Source organism: Neltuma alba, unplaced genomic scaffold (genome assembly GCF_004799145.2).
Source record: "Neltuma alba isolate B1F8T4 unplaced genomic scaffold, ASM479914v2 tig00006708_pilon, whole genome shotgun sequence".
Taxonomy (NCBI): domain Eukaryota; kingdom Viridiplantae; phylum Streptophyta; class Magnoliopsida; order Fabales; family Fabaceae; genus Neltuma; species Neltuma alba.
Genome location: NW_021634552.1, coordinates 1 through 16,185, shown reverse-complemented (window position 1 = coordinate 16,185; position 16,185 = coordinate 1). Strand labels below are relative to the sequence as shown.

The 16,185-nt window shown below is 36.8% G+C and overlaps 1 protein-coding gene and 1 pseudogene across 1 annotated transcript; both read left to right on the top strand.

Annotated features, from left to right (window-relative positions):
* The first annotated feature begins 6,323 nt into the window (after positions 1–6,323).
* Positions 6,324–9,251, top strand: LOC114750954 (probable purple acid phosphatase 20). Its single transcript, XM_028939598.1, has 6 exons — positions 6,324–6,446; positions 6,545–6,700; positions 7,536–7,824; positions 7,916–8,490; positions 8,580–8,668; positions 8,820–9,251. The coding sequence occupies exons 2-6, from the start codon at positions 6,569–6,571 to the stop codon at positions 9,004–9,006; spliced, it is 1,272 nt and encodes a 423-aa protein (XP_028795431.1). The 5' UTR covers positions 6,324–6,446; positions 6,545–6,568; the 3' UTR covers positions 9,007–9,251.
* Positions 9,252–11,174: 1,923 nt separating this feature from the next.
* LOC114750955 (probable purple acid phosphatase 20) lies at positions 11,175–13,849 on the top strand (annotated as a pseudogene).
* Positions 13,850–16,185: the final 2,336 nt, after the last annotated feature.

Sequence of the window (16,185 nt, the reverse complement as noted above, 5' to 3'; positions counted from 1 at the left end):
GGTGGATAATGTTGGTGCTAAAATGGGTGCGAGTTGTGCCAGAGTCGCCGAGGATCTTAATGTGATCTGGCTTCTGTCAAATGAGAGTGGTCCTGAGATTTCTTATCGCAGTGTCGCTAAGAATCAAGTTGGGATGTAAATGTAAATTAAAGAACTGGAAATGCAAAAGCGAAATGAAGTTGAATTTGAGTTCTACAGTACCCTGATCACAACAAAAACGAAAAGACCAAAGTATGTGGGCTAATAATGAAAAGTAAACCGGCAAACTGAGAACTGAACTGAGGCAGAAACAATATAAATACTATGACAAAGAGAAATGTTGCGATTCGCAAGTTTGTTGATTGCCTCTTTGTGATTTGAGACACCCCATTCATAGATGATGGCTGGTGCTAGACACATTCCTTGTCCTTCGTTTTTTGGCATTAGCATATCATGTTTGCACGTTGGCCTCCCCCACCCCTCACACCGCTTTCTTCAACACCCCATTTATAGGTTGCTTTTGAAGGCCCAATTCAACTTGGTCCAATGAGTTAGTGAAATTCTTGACTTTTGTTTTATATCGATAATTAATATAAAAACTAGTTTGACTTTTAATTTAGTCTTAAATATAAGATTTTCATTAACTTTGTCTCTCATATTTGTTTATTTTTTCTCAATATAGTCCTTATAATAGTTACACATGTTAAAAGTTTTATCAAATGTTAAAGCCAATGCACTTAATTAGCAAGAGTATTTTAGGAAAGACAACATCTATTTATTACAGATAACTAATTTAGCAAATTTTCTTAATCTATTCAAATTAGTCAACTAGCTCTTATATTAAGGATTGAGAGTAGTATAATATTTTGTGGTGCATATTAAGAGACGCGTTGCAGATTTACTTAATGAGATATTGAATGAGTTAATTTTCCTTCTGGCACATGTATATTTTCATGCAACAAATTAGAGGGACTTCAACGACTATGAATGAGAGAACAAGCCTGAATTCGTTCAAATTTCTCGACCATTAAATAGGCACGATGATAATATAATCTTGCTCTGTTTCTGCGCAACGATAATTAAAAACTATAGCTTTTCATATTATATAGTATTAATTTAATTTAATGGAAAACTCCAGGTCAAACAAAATAAAGTGCAGAAAAGAGAAACCTCGCAGATATGATGTTTCCTTTAGCATGCGCAGCGACATGTTTGGACGGTGCTATGTATGGCATTTGCTAGAAAGACGTAGACCTCTCTCAATATCTTATTTTCATAGGAAAATGACCTTTAACAACCCTTGACTCGTAATATAAGTCACTAAGAATCTTAAAAATTGGAATTTTTCCCTTCATAATCACATTTTGTATCGTAGTTTTCTTAAACTACGTACGAAGATGTTTTCCATTCAAGAAATATAGAACACACACACACATACTCTTAAATAATTGTTGTTGATTTTATTTCAAATGATAATCTATTATACTTCTAGTTCTTAATAAAAGATCTCCTTTGATTTTTATTTTAGTCTCAAATATAAGAACCCAATCCACTTTGTGTATCATATTTATGTATTTTTTTTCAAGATAGTCCTTCTAATAATAGTAGTTCCAGCCAATACATTTGATTAGTAAGAATATTTTAGGAAAGACAATATCTATTTATTACAAATAACTAACTTAACTTATTTCTTCAATATACTTAAATTAGTCAACAAGCTCTTATATTTAGGACCGGAGATAGTATTAAACACGGGTCCTTATGTGAAATTTTTTTGGGGTATATTGACCAATAATTTTCTTGGCTGAACACAGAGGAGTGGATGATAGTGAAATATCGAGTCAGGTGTTGCCGGGTCGTTGGCAGATGCTCAAGGCACGTTAGAAACTTTAGAAAAAATAGAAGACTTGGAATTTCAATGTAGGCTAAATTATTCATTTGAACAAGCATTATTGGAATATTTGAGCGAATATGCTTAAATACGGAAAACTTCAAATAATAAATTCAGTATTTAATACTCCTCCGGTCCTAATTATAAGACCCAATTGACTTATTTGAGGAGATTAAGGAAGTAAGTTAAGTTGGTTATTTATAATAAATAAGTGTTGTCATTCCTAAAATATCCTTGCTAATTAAGTATATTGGCTAAAACTATCATTATTAGAAGGATTATCTTGGAAAAAAAATGCATAAATATAAGAGACAAAATGGATTGGGTCTTATAATTAGGACCAAATAAAAAGTCAAATTGGGTCTTATAATAAGGACCAGAAGAGTATCAAATACAAAAGATCTAATTAAGCCGGGGAGACGCAGGGACTAATTATTTGTCCTATAAAATGGTTTTAATAATACGAAAAGTTTAAGATTCATGTGGGTCGGTGCGCCGTGTATATTGGCGCGAAAAAAGAAGTATAAAATAATACTACCTCCGGTCTTATTTATAAGAGCTAGTTGACTAGTTTGAGGAGATTAAGGAAAAAAATTAAGTTAGTTATTTATAATAAATAGGTGTTGTTCTTCTTAAAATATTCTTACTAATCAAGTGTACTGGTTAGAACTATTATTGTTAGAAGGGTTATCTTGAAAAAAAATGCATAAATATGAGAGGCAAAATGGATTGAGGTCTTATATTTAGGACTAAAATAAAAACCAAACAAAGTTTTATATTAAGGATTGGAGGTAGCTATAAAATAATACAAGTCGTTACTTATACGATATTGTGATCGTTATTATCATCATCTCATATTCTCACCGCCTCTATCTTTTAGCATCAATATTCAAAACCTTTATAATTTCCTGGCATGATTAGTTCTATAGCCATCATTTTCTTGATTATTATTAAAGCGTCACGATGCTTTAATTATTTGATTTATAAACTATAATCTGCAAAGACGATGTTTGACGGGAGATTCTGGGTACCTTCCTCAAGTATAGCTTTTAGATCCTGGCAGTTCCAGTTTATTATGACGGTCATATATTTGACCAAGTTTATTCATTGAATCCAACGGAATCCTGAATGCTGGGAAAACTTATACATATCGATCTCTCTGCATGGGAGCTAATGGTTGTTCAGTATATACCATGCTTCCATTGAAATAAGAGCAAATAAAATGGCGACAAATACACAAAGCGGAGAAACTACTTAACCGGCTCCAAATAATTAATGGGAGAATTGCAATTAGGTCCCACTCAAGGGAATTAAATGCAAAAAGGTCCCTTGAAATCATGAAATTATTCTGAAGTCTCAAAAGACCTTTTTACAATAAATTTTATTTGTTTAATTACCAAATTACCCTTCTTTTTTTTAAACTTTGTATTGACAACTGAAAGAGCAGTGGTTAACAACTCAAGGTGCAAAGATTGACAACTATCGCGACTGGTTTGACAACTTATGGTGTGATATACTGAGAAAATGTGTTGTTAAACCAGCCGCGATAGTTGTCAATCCTTGCACCCTGAGTTGTCAATCACTGCTCTTTCAATTGTCAATGCAAACTTAAAAAAAAAAAGAAGGGTAATTTGGTAAGTAAACAAATAAAATTTAATGCAAAAATTTTTTTGGGACTTTAAAATAATTTTATGATTTCAAGAGATTTTTTTATATTTAATTCTCTTGAGTGGGACCTAATTGCCATTTTCCCATAATTAATTGAAAACTATATCCAGTGATGAGAAGGACGGACGACACAGATAACGATTGACTGTTCCTCTTGGTCAGATGATTTTATCTTCCTTTCTAAAATATTAATGTCCCATAACCTTCATATAAAATCAACGGATATAGAATAATATAATAGTCACAATTTCTTTAATAAACAGATAATATATTTTCTGCCTATAAGCATATGTACAGTACTGCAGCGTGTTATAATTACGTACAAAGTGAAATGAAGAACAAAGCTATTTGTATACGGAGCATACATGCGCAGCTTCTTCGTTCATCTTTGTTATGTATAACGAGCTAATTAGTGGTGTAAGCTTGAAGCAAAGGGATATGGAAGTTTCTCCACACGCACGCCACGCGTCCAATTAATACTGCAAGACATGGGTTTGGCGCACGTCTGGATGAGCTGTTTGAATATATATCCACAAAATTAAACTTGTTGATCTCCTTAATCTCAAGCAATCCTTTTCATTGGAGAACTCTAAGTGCATATACATACGATCCTCATCCACCTGGTCTCCTCGTCGTCACTAAATAACAGCAAACGTAAGATGCTTCTGATCTTTAGCATTATTCTTCTTTTGACTCAGGAGACCCTTTCAACATTCTCACTTGTGATGCCTTTTCCCCCCTTCCTTAACTACGCAAGCAACAATGATGTTGCAGCTGCAAATGAAGTCACACGCGTCCATGCATATGTTTGAAAAGATTCACACACGTGTGTGGGGTATGTGGAATCAAAGTTATCCACAAAACCTACTTACAGATAGCTGGGCACACGTGCGCGTACACGCACGCATATGTATGTATGTATTAGAACCGCGGTAGTATTTGGACCTTTTCAAATGTTGAATCTTATATTGCATTAATAAATTAAACTTCCTTCTTGGATATAGCTGAAACATAATAGCTTAGACATTGCATGTTCTTTCTTTGCTTCCTCTTTACTTCTCCATAATTATTAGCTTTTTGGAATGAAATTTGATTAGTCGTTTTTACCTAGCTACAACACTGTTCCGAAACTACCTTTTTTTTTTGGTTCATGATCACATTAATTACCAAAATTAATCTATAACTGAATGTACACTAACATGTGCGCCATTGCAACCAAAATTAATCTGTAACTGAATGATCACATTAATTACCAAAATAACTAACGTCTTGCAATATAAATTCGTGGGAATTGAAATGTATACTACATGGATCTGATTGGGAAAAAAAAGATCATATTCCAGGATGGGATTGAGAATTGCTTGGTCCTAACTCTTATTGCGATCATAGTTATATATAATTCTTAGATAGTCATTAAAATCTTTTTTTTTTTTTGCTGGCCAACAATAAAATCACCAAAATTTAACAACAATGAAATGTAAAAGACATCCTTGTAAGCTGCATAGGTCGCAAAATCTAACACAACCCATAATTATATCAGACAATTAATCAAATGTCATAATAACCACACAAATTGCAAGATAATTTTTTGAACAACAATTGATGGGTCCCACTAAACTTGTATGATCACATAATCAAGCCTCATTCAGCAATAATGGACTGCGTGAAGGCAAAACAAAAAATAATGGATCGCGGACTGATGCGTAATGGCATTGTCAACAAAAAATACGTCTTCGATCCATGGGATCCAGTGATATTTAATACTCCTCCGATCCTTAATATAGGACCCAATTCTTGAGTTGATTTTGGTCCTAAATATAAGACCTATTTTTAATATTTATCAATTTTCTCTAAATTACCCCTATAAATACTATCTCAACTATAATCAAGTGGAAGAGGGAGATGGGGTATTAAGAAAGATGATTACGGTGTTTTAGGAAAAATGTGTCACTTTTCTCATAATTAACTAACTTACCTAACTTCCTTAATCTAATCAAATTAGTTAAATGGGTCTTATATTAAGGACCGGAGGAATATCAATTTTTTTCAACCTCTGCATTATCGGTTTCCATCCTACATAAGAATGATATCAATTTTGGAATTTTACAGAGGGATCTCGATGATGATGTTCTGTTAGCGATGATCTTCCATGTTGCCAATATTACTTGGAAAAGAAGTTACAAGTACTCTAAGTATATATCGTAATACGCGTGTGTGTGAGGAGAAGAGTACCATAATGAATGCCGATTACACACGAATAGAAAATTGAAATTGAAGATATTGAGCAATAACACTACAAACTACAGAGCAGCAGGATGGATATGGTACAGCCGTGTCCATACAGATTTTGCTTTTTTCTTTGGAGTTGTGATTCTGAAGCTAAAGAAAGGCAATGTACATGTTTGTACATAGCAAGTCCTTTAACTGATTGATATATATGAGGTCAATTAGTTGGAAACGGTGACGTTTGGCACCGAAAAAGCCGGCAAGTCCGGATAAATTAAACAAAGCAAGAGCTTAGGTGCGTGGGGCACATGCGGGAAGGTCAGTCCCATCGCCTTCATCGCCACCAAAGTCACTTGCCAGCCTCATCAATACAAACCAATGAGTAATAACTAGACTATTCTTCTCTCTCTGCGTCTGCGCACCCACATCCTTCACCTCAAAGTTGATTCCTTGTACGCTTTCTTTTTCTTTTCCAGTCAGTCAGTCATAAACGTCTGGGTTTTTGGTTTTCTAAAGCAGCGACTTATAGTTTATTCCTTCTTTGCGGGCAACATTAAACGCCTCTAAAACATCCACGTGTCCGATTCGAAGATGCAGGAATCACGGAACACGGCCCCCTCGGTGTCATTAAACTATTTATGGTTGGCGCATATACGTATGTAAGCAGTGTTACATCTCCGAGGTAGGTGCTATTCATCAATTTGATTCATTCTCTGGTTTATATATATACGCAATACATTATTTTCCACTCTGGACCTGAAGAAGGGCTGGGTGTTGCAGAAACCAAAGAGTCGAAGAAGGGATATGGAAGGAATGAATGTATTAGTGATATTGATAATGGGACTGTGGGCAGGAGGAGCGTATGCATACAACCGGCCACCGCCTCGTGAAACACTGTTCATCCCTCATTCCCATTCTGATTCTTGGCCCCAACAGGTACGTGCGAACACCATCCCTCAGTACACCTCTTCGATCATCGTTTCTTCTCCTTTATGAACAGAATTAGGTTCCTATTAGTTATCGATCTGAGAAGCTGTATGTTGAGGTATGTAAGTTCTGGAGATGGACGAGATAGAATTGTTTCGGGTACTGATGATGAGTATAATTGGAAAGGTGGGAGGGGAGAGGTTTTTGGGGCGCATCAGGAAGCTAGTGGGTGTCTCTTTGCCCATTTAGTTAGTGTGCACGTCACAGACGCTTCCAGTTCCAGGCATTGGCACGCAGGCAAGTGGATGGCGCCACGTTTCCATTACCTCCCATCTTTTTCTCCATATTATTCATAAGTTCGTTTTTCGTTTCCTGCTGCTGCTTGATTGAGGTGTTGCCGCTGATTTAATGGTGTGTGTGTATTGCGAATACTTTCTAAATGCACTTTCGAATTAGGTTCTGCTTACCCGATTTAATTTTGGTAATGTCTATCGTATTGAGCAATCAGTGGGCGGCATTATCATTTCACCATTTAACGCAGAATTCCTTCCCCTTTTAGGAATCGTTGAACCGTCGTCCCCGTATCCTTGGTTGTCTATATACAGTCAGACCCGGCCTGCATTATCTGATTCTATTTTACTTTTTACCTACAATATCCCTTTTAAAAAAAAAATTAATGACGTTTTAAATAACAAATTCTCATCCGACCAATTATGATTGAAAACAAAAAAAATACTAAAATATATTTTAATATGAAACATTTAAATTGTTTAGATTAATCTGAAAATTACTTCAGCTTGTTTCCTGTAATACGAGGTGCTGAGGTTTGGATATGAGATTGCAGGTGCACATATCTGTGGTGGGGCAAGACCAGATGAGGATATCATGGATTACAGAAACCCCTACCCCTGCTAAAGTACAATACGCCGCTTCCCCTGACGCCGACGGACCCTTGGCCACCGGCACGACCTCTTCCTACCGTTACTTCCTCTACAAGTCCGGTCAAATTCACGACGTCGTCATGGGTCCCTTGAAACCCAACACCCTCTACTACTACCGTCTGGGAGATTCTCCCCAACAATACAACTTCACCACTCCTCCTTCTCGATTTCCCATCAAATTTGCAGTTGTAGGTAATTACCTCCCTAAAACCTCATATATAAACCACCATACTCGGGGTTCAATAGTCATTGTTATAAATTTACAAACGTAATAATAATGCAGGTGATCTTGGACAGACCGAATGGACAAAGACGACGCTGCAACACATAGCCAATTCAAACTATGATATGTTGCTGCTACCAGGAGACCTGTCCTATGCAGATTACATACAGAGCCGATGGGACTCGTTTGGTCGCTTGGTCGAGCCATTAGCCAGCCAGCGTCCTTGGATGGTCACTCAAGGAAATCACGAGGTCGAGAAGATCCCGGTGGTTCACCGCAAACCATTCACAGCGTATAATGCCAGGTGGAGAATGCCGTTCGAACAGAGTGGGTCCGACTCTAACTTGTACTATTCCTTCGACGCTGCCGGCGTGCACGTCATCATGCTTGGCTCTTATACCGACTTCGATTCTGGTTCTCCACAGTACAAATGGCTTGTGGGCGACCTGAAAAAGGTGGACAGAGCGAAGACACCTTGGCTGGTGGTGCTTCTTCACGCTCCTTGGTTTAACTCCAACGCTGCTCATCGGGGTGAGCCTGAATCCTATCAAATGAAGGCGGCCATGGAAGATTTGCTTTATGAAGCTCGCGTTGATGTTGTTTTCGCAGGCCATGTCCATGCCTATGAGCGTTTTGTGAGTTGTTCTCTCGTCTCATCTTATCCAATCCTATTCCCTGTCTGCTACAATTATTTAACGATCTAGCTATCTGATGATTTTGTCAGACTCGAGTGTACAGAGACAAAGCCAATAGTTGCGGTCCAGTTCATATAACCATTGGAGATGGAGGAAACCGTGAAGGCCTCGCTACCAAGTAATTAATGAATAAGCTTCTAAGCACTTTTCAGACCTTGCAAAATGTTATTTTGTCAGTATACTGTTAATAATCTATAAGGCAACCAGGATATACTACAAACCTAGGAATATATAATAATTAATAATAATGTATTGTTGGGTGGTGACAGGTTTTTGGATCCCAAACCAGAGATATCAATATTTAGGGAGGCGAGCTTTGGGCATGGAATATTGGAGGTGGTGAACGCAACGCATGCGTTGTGGACTTGGCATCGGAATGACGACGACGAGGCTGTCCCCTCTGACTCATTCTGGCTCACAAGCCTCTCCATTGAACCTGCTTGCGAAGTCCATTGATAATAAGCGTAATTATAATATGTAGTACTTTCTCCGATATATAATACTTATTTTACAGTGTAATTTATAAAATGGGTCCCATATTTATGATCGAAGAAATACTTAGCCTGTGACCCATGGGTTTAATGTTCAGCTGTTTGTAGACGATTTTGAAGGATATTAATTAGTGTCAATTAAATGATAAGAAAATAACTGCCTTAGATGTCTCATGAGCATCAGATGATAAATATTTCGAAGTTCTGGTGTGCTGTGATGTATGTAAATTGAAGCTTTAAGTGAGCTACTGACCTTTACCTGCTGAACTCCATGCCATCCTTTCCATCTGAACTAGCTTTAGGTCCCACATTAACTCTTCCAGCACAGGTTTATATGCCTTCAATTTCGAAGTCCGACCATTAACACTTAATTCTAGTAATCCTTGCTGCGCTCCAACTTGATATAAAGAATGTAGTGGCTGCTCACCAATGAAAACACATAGACCCCACACAGCTCATAATGTATTAATTCGTTGATATCTATCAGCAGTTTTATCTGTACTCGTCTACAAATCAGTTAGTTGTCAAAACACAGTAAAATATAATATTTACTTTTATTTAGACTATTCAATAATTAAAATAACGGAAAATATATAATAATGTATAATCTTATACTTTTTGGAGTAAATGTTTATAATTATGACACGATTACTATGACTTCTTAAAATTAAGTACAATTAATATTGTTTTGCCTATTTTTGTAATATTTATTACTAAGATTATAATTATCAATCAGATACATCAAATTAATTTTTCAAATTATTCATTATAAATTTTAAATAATTATATAATGAAATAATATTGAAATACTACTATAAATTCTAGTTTGTGGTGCTGATAAATTAATCATAATATTTTGAAAAGACGTATTTATCAGCGCTTTTGCTTTTATCCACTGGGAATATGTTGGAGTGATTCTTTGGTTTATTCGTGTAGTTTGACTTCTGAGAAATTCCCTAATTTGGAAGTACATATCCTGTTTTAGCTTCCATTGTTTGTTTATGATGTAATTACAAATTACAAATTAAATTCTAAATCCACCTTTAATTTGTTTCCGTTTCCTGTTTGCTCCATCTTCCTTTCATCTGAATCTGATAGCTGAATAGGGAAGTATTCCGATGAGTCATTATACGATCAAATCAGCGAATAAGTGACATTTATTTTTTTTATTTTCCTTCTTAATTACGGGGAAGGATAAGAAAAGCGCTTTTACTTCTATTAGAGGATCCAGTATGCTGAATTAGTATTTTTTTTATGTGTATCCAGCACCTTAAAGTACCTTGTAGTACATTCAACACTTTGAAATATCTTTTAGGTATGTCCAGTATTCTGAAGTATTTTTTTTATATTGATGCCGAATGTATAAAAAAATATTTTTGGGTGCTGGACGAACCTAAAAAAACACTTGGAGGAGCTGAATGCACTAAAAAATACTTCGTGGTGCTGGATACACTTAAAAAATACTTTAAAATGGTGAATGTATCACAAAATATTTTAAGATGCTAAATATACATAATAAAATACTTCGGGGTATTGAATGTAGCTTAACCCAATATTTTATTCCGTTAGATCACATCATACAAATCGTCACGAAAGTGCCTATATATCAGCCTATCTTGTATATATAAGATTCCATGTTCTCTTGCTAATTAATGTCAGGATTTTATATTAATTTATAATTCTATGTACATATTAATACAACAAATTAGACGAAATCGGTTTATACTAAATACCAAGAGGATTCATGATTCCAAAACGTTAAATCGGTTTCTAATAAAAACACGTCGAAATTTAGAAGCTCTCCAATACAATGATTCTTTTTCTTGTACCCCTGCCAGCCAAGAGCCCTCCAAATGGTTCACGAGAACGGTTATCTGTATGTGAGAATAAGAAGACAAATAAGAGGACCAATAAATTACCGAGAGGAGCCATTTTGAAAAAAAAGGAATTTATTAATTAACAATAAAAAAGAAGATTGACAGCTATGCGGGCCATATATATAGAGCCTGGGAGGCGGGTTGTCGATCATGGAAGGTAGAATTTGCCTTGACGCTCAGACGCTGCGTTGGCCGCCGAAGAACACAAGAACCGACGAACACGATGGAGGCCCGATGGGCGAGTGCGGTGGTGATAATGGTGGGATTATTCGGCGCCGTTTTGGCCTACCGTCGCCCTCTTCCTCGCCGGACAATCTCCGTCCAACCTTCCATGAATGACGATTCTGACACGTCGCCTCAACAGGTACGCACTCATCATGCTCTCCAAACTTCGCCGTTTTCTGATCGCTGCATTTACTCGCAATAACTCACGGCTATTCCCTAGAAATGAAAGTTTGAAAACGGAGGTTTTTTTTCCCTTCATTTTAAAATTTTGGCTTTTTTCCGATGAACCGAACCTGTACTGTTTCATGAGGTATCCGCGCTTGTTGTTTTGCCAGAGAATTAGATTTGGGTGGGTGGGTTTGGTTGGGCGGAGGACCCAGTAAGTTGGGTTACCCATTGTCATCTAATTTAGGACATTAGTGAGAAAATGATAAGGGTGGCTTTACGCGACTGAATCCACTGGTTCTAAGAAACCTACTCAATTTAGTTTCATCTGACGACGGTCTGACCTCCGACTGTATCAAATCCGGAAACTCAAGTTTGTTGTTCCAAACAGCGTCTATTGATTCCTGCTTCTGCACGCCGAATGTTCTTGCACTCTTCGAACCATGGGACTTATCAATAATATGATTTCACATAAATTTATGTAATACTGATTTTACAAATACTACAGTTGCAAAATTCGTCAATTCACACAATTATAAGACATTTATACCAGACATACATTTTTAAGTGGAGTCTCAGTTTAATATTCTGTATCTGTGGATAATTTGTTACACCTATACCAATATTAACATAAATCACATTATTTGTAAATCATAAATATTATAGCTCATTTTTATTTTTATGTTCTGCGCAATACATACGACTCACATCTAGTTGCATGGATTTTCATCCAGTTCTTTGAATACATTATTTTTTTAAATAATAAATCGCAGGTTGTGAATATTACAATTTATTTTTGTAATGCACAAGATTAATTTGTGTTATATTTCACACTTAATTTAAATTTATTACTAATTTTTATCAGATTATATAAATATATGCGTGTTTGATGATCCTTGAGAATTACAGATGAGGCCGATAGGCTGCTTGATACATAATTCTGACTTCATAAATAAGGCAAAAGATAAATTTATTTACTCGTTAAGCCCAAAATAAGTTGGGCTCCAGTGATGAGGACCCTGGGACGTGGAGTGACGTTTTTTGTGTGTTATTGGGTGTGTTTTAAGATAAAATGGCTAACATAATGTCTGGGGTGATCATTGTGCAGGTGCATATATCTCACGTGGCCCAAACAACATGAGGATCTCATGGATCACACAGAGCCCAACCCCTCCAATTGTTCGTTACGGTCCTTCTGCTCAGGCCGACGGTTCCTCCGCCACTGGCTCTGCCTCTTCCTACACCTACTTCACTTACCAGTCCGGCCAAATTCACGACGTCGTTATCGGCCCTCTTAAACCCAACACCCTTTACTACTACCGTCTGGGTGACTCCCCTTCCTCCCCACAATACTGCCTCAAAACCCCTCCTTCTCAATTCCCTATCAAATTCGCCATTGCAGGTCAGCCCTCTGCTCAGTCCCCTCTTCCTCTCCTCATTCTCCATTATTTAGTATTTATTGTGTGTGTTTGCAGGTGATCTCGGCCAGACGGACTGGACTCAATCCACCCTGCAACATATAGCTAATTCAAGCTACGATATGTTTCTGTTGCCTGGGGACCTATCTTACGCAGATACTATGCAGCCTTTGTGGGACTCGTACGGTCGCCTGGTTGAGCCATTGGCTAGCCAGCGTCCTTGGATGGTCACTCAAGGCACCATGAGGTCGAGAAGATTCCCGTGGTTCACAGCGAGCCGTTCACAGCCTACAATGCCAGGTGGAGAATGCCCTTCGAGCAGAGTGGCTCCGACTCCAACTTGTACTATTCTTTTGACGTTGCTGGTGTGCACGTCATCATGCTCGGCTCCTACACCGACTTTGATTCTGATTCTGCACAGTATAAATGGCTTGTCGGCGACTTGCAGAAGGTGGCCAGGAACAAGACGCCTTGGATTGTGGTGCTTCTTCACGCCCCTTGGTATAACACCAACACTGCTCACCAGAATGAGCCTGAGTCCTACGCCATGAAGGCCTCCATGGAAGACTTGCTGTATCAGGCTCGTGTTGATATCGTTTTTGCAGGTCATGTTCATGCGTATGAGCGCTTTGTAAGTCCCATGTTTCCCAATCTTGCCGCTCGCTTCATTCCTTGGCTTCAAGTGCCGTTTGTTTTTCACCTGATTTAACTTGCTCCTTAATAAACTCTCTGTACAGACTCGAGTCTACAAGGACAAAGCTGATAATTGCGGTTCAGTGCATATCACGATAGGGGATGGCGGCAATCGAGAAGGCCTCGCCTCTAAGTGAGTCGATCTTTTGAACATTTTAATTAAAACTGTATTTAATTGGGTAAATGGCTTTTTTGTTATACAACATTAAGATGCTGAGTTGAGTTGTGGGTTTACAGATACATGGACCCAAAACCAGAGACATCGCTGTTCAGGGAAGCTAGCTTTGGACATGGGATCTTGAATGTGGTAAACGCAACGCATGCACAATGGACTTGGCATCGGAATGACGACGATGAGGCTGTTGTCGCTGACTCTATCTGGTTGAATAGCCTCTCCACTGTGCCTAATTGTAAAGTTTAGCACCACATCTACACATTCTCATTTGAAGAGATCTGCATAATGAGGCTCGTCATCATCACCTGCGAGTGTGATTATTCAATATTTAAAATGGTAGATGAAGTTCTATTTTCGTTTTGCTGTAATACCTCAGAAGGAATATATAGTATATACATAGATGTGATTAGAGCATGATCAATATAAGTTATTGATTACGGGTCCTATGCAAAAAAATATGGTGAACTCAAAATAAAAATAGTAGCGCGCGCGCACACACATACGCGTATGTGTACGTGTATAATATCAATCACATTTGTGTGAAGTGCCCATCTATCTATTGTGATTCTGTCAAATCACGTACTGATCAAAATGTATTATTCTATATTTATACATATCCATAGAGATTGTCTTGATACCAATGAGGTACGTACGAACTACTCGGCAAGTTTTAATTTTTATTAGGCTGAAATGACGATTATGGGACGGTGCTCATAATCATTTACCAATGCCGTACGTAGGGCTCAGTTTTTCAGTTAAAATATAGTTTTGTTTTACAGCAACTACCTGTTATTGTATAACAGAATGTAAACCGCAGACCAAACGGTTCCTGTGAAGTTGTTGTGGACCAAAGGGTAAAATAACTGTGAATCAGTTTAATTTGGAGCCTCAATGCAACTTCGTCCAACAAATCATCACATTCTTTGCTTTGCTCTTCCTCTGAAAGTAGAGCTTTCTGGCTTTCCAAATTCCAAATTCCCATCACAAAGCTTCGTGTCTTCCAATGACAGCTTTGCTTTCTGGCTTTTCTTTTCCTCTTCTGAAAAGAAAAGTTCTGAAGTAGGAAAATGCCATTGATGTCAACTGACTTTCCTTCTCTGCTGCTTCACTTATTTTATTTTTTTTAAATTAAAATGGTAGATAATAATTAGATAAGGTTACTAGTAAATTGAACCCGCACCCTGCATGTTACTAGGCTAAAATACTTTGTTGCTTTATTTACCGGAAACTGTCACTCTCTCCAATGATAGCAGTATGGTACCGTGGTCCGTCGAGTTGTGCAGATGCTAAGACGGATAGGAAGGGCTGAGTGGCGCTACGTCAGCAACACTTCATCAACGAACATATAACAGAATTTGCCACAGAGGGACCACGTTACAGTGTCACATAGCTCAGTGATTCAATTTAAAAAGAAACGAAGACTTGATTTTAATTAATAATCAGACATGGGGAACAACTTTTTTGTTTTTTTGGGTGCTACACATATAGCTATCTTTTTATTAGAGACAATCTTATTTATAATATTGTCATATACTGAATGTGAGTATCTCTTCTGATAAATATTTGAACATTGGTTATTATTACTAACTTTTTCTACTAGTCCTTTTTTTTTTTAGAACAACCTGTTAGTACTTTTTTTTTGGGTCAAAAACAGAGACCAACCTGTTAGTTCAGCCATAATATTAATGGCATCTTGAAATGCAAGCGAACCGGTATTTATTTGGGCCTTGATACCAGATTTAGATACCTGTATTTTTATCGGTCAAAGCCGATACCTGTATTAATTTTTTGGGCCAAGAATTACTGCTCGTCCTGCTAGACCATACCGATGGGTCTACTACAGACACATTTTTCCAATTCAAGGTCTTTCAATTCATCATTTTCGTGTTTCTTGCAAGAAGGTACGGCATCTAATAATAATTTTATATAAATTAATGAAATTAATTAAAACAAGTTATTTCTTGCAAAGTCTTAAAATTATTTTCAAAAATCATTAATTAAAAGAGTTTGTTGAATTAGTCCAGAAGCTTTACGGTTAGACAGAGATACTGAGCAAAAATAATTAATACTACAGATAAAATATTTTTTTGCCATCGTACAAATAAAATATGTTATATTATTAAACATGATGAAATTTTTTATGATAAGCACTGGAGGGAGTTTTTCATAAAGTCTTGTATTGGTCACATTTGTTGCAAAAATAATTTTGAACATTTTTTTGGCTGCTGTTTATAGCAATCACGGAATATCTTTTCCCCCCTCGAGTATAAATTATTTTTAATTAATTCACACTTACTAATAAAAGTAATTAAACATTAGATTTGTCATAAAATTTAAATTATTTCTAATATTATATTTATTAATTACGCTAAACTCTAATATCATATTAATTTTTATTCTTTCTCATTATCTTTATTAATATGAGCATGTATAAAAAATATTTAATATTTTTCAAAACTATCAAATGCCTCGTAAAATGTGTACAACATTTTCTTAGTAAATGTTCTGCGGATGATACCAGACAGAGTATCTTTGTGCATACAGACAGCTACCAGCTGAGGTGGATGGAGATTAGCTGCACGGCATGAGAG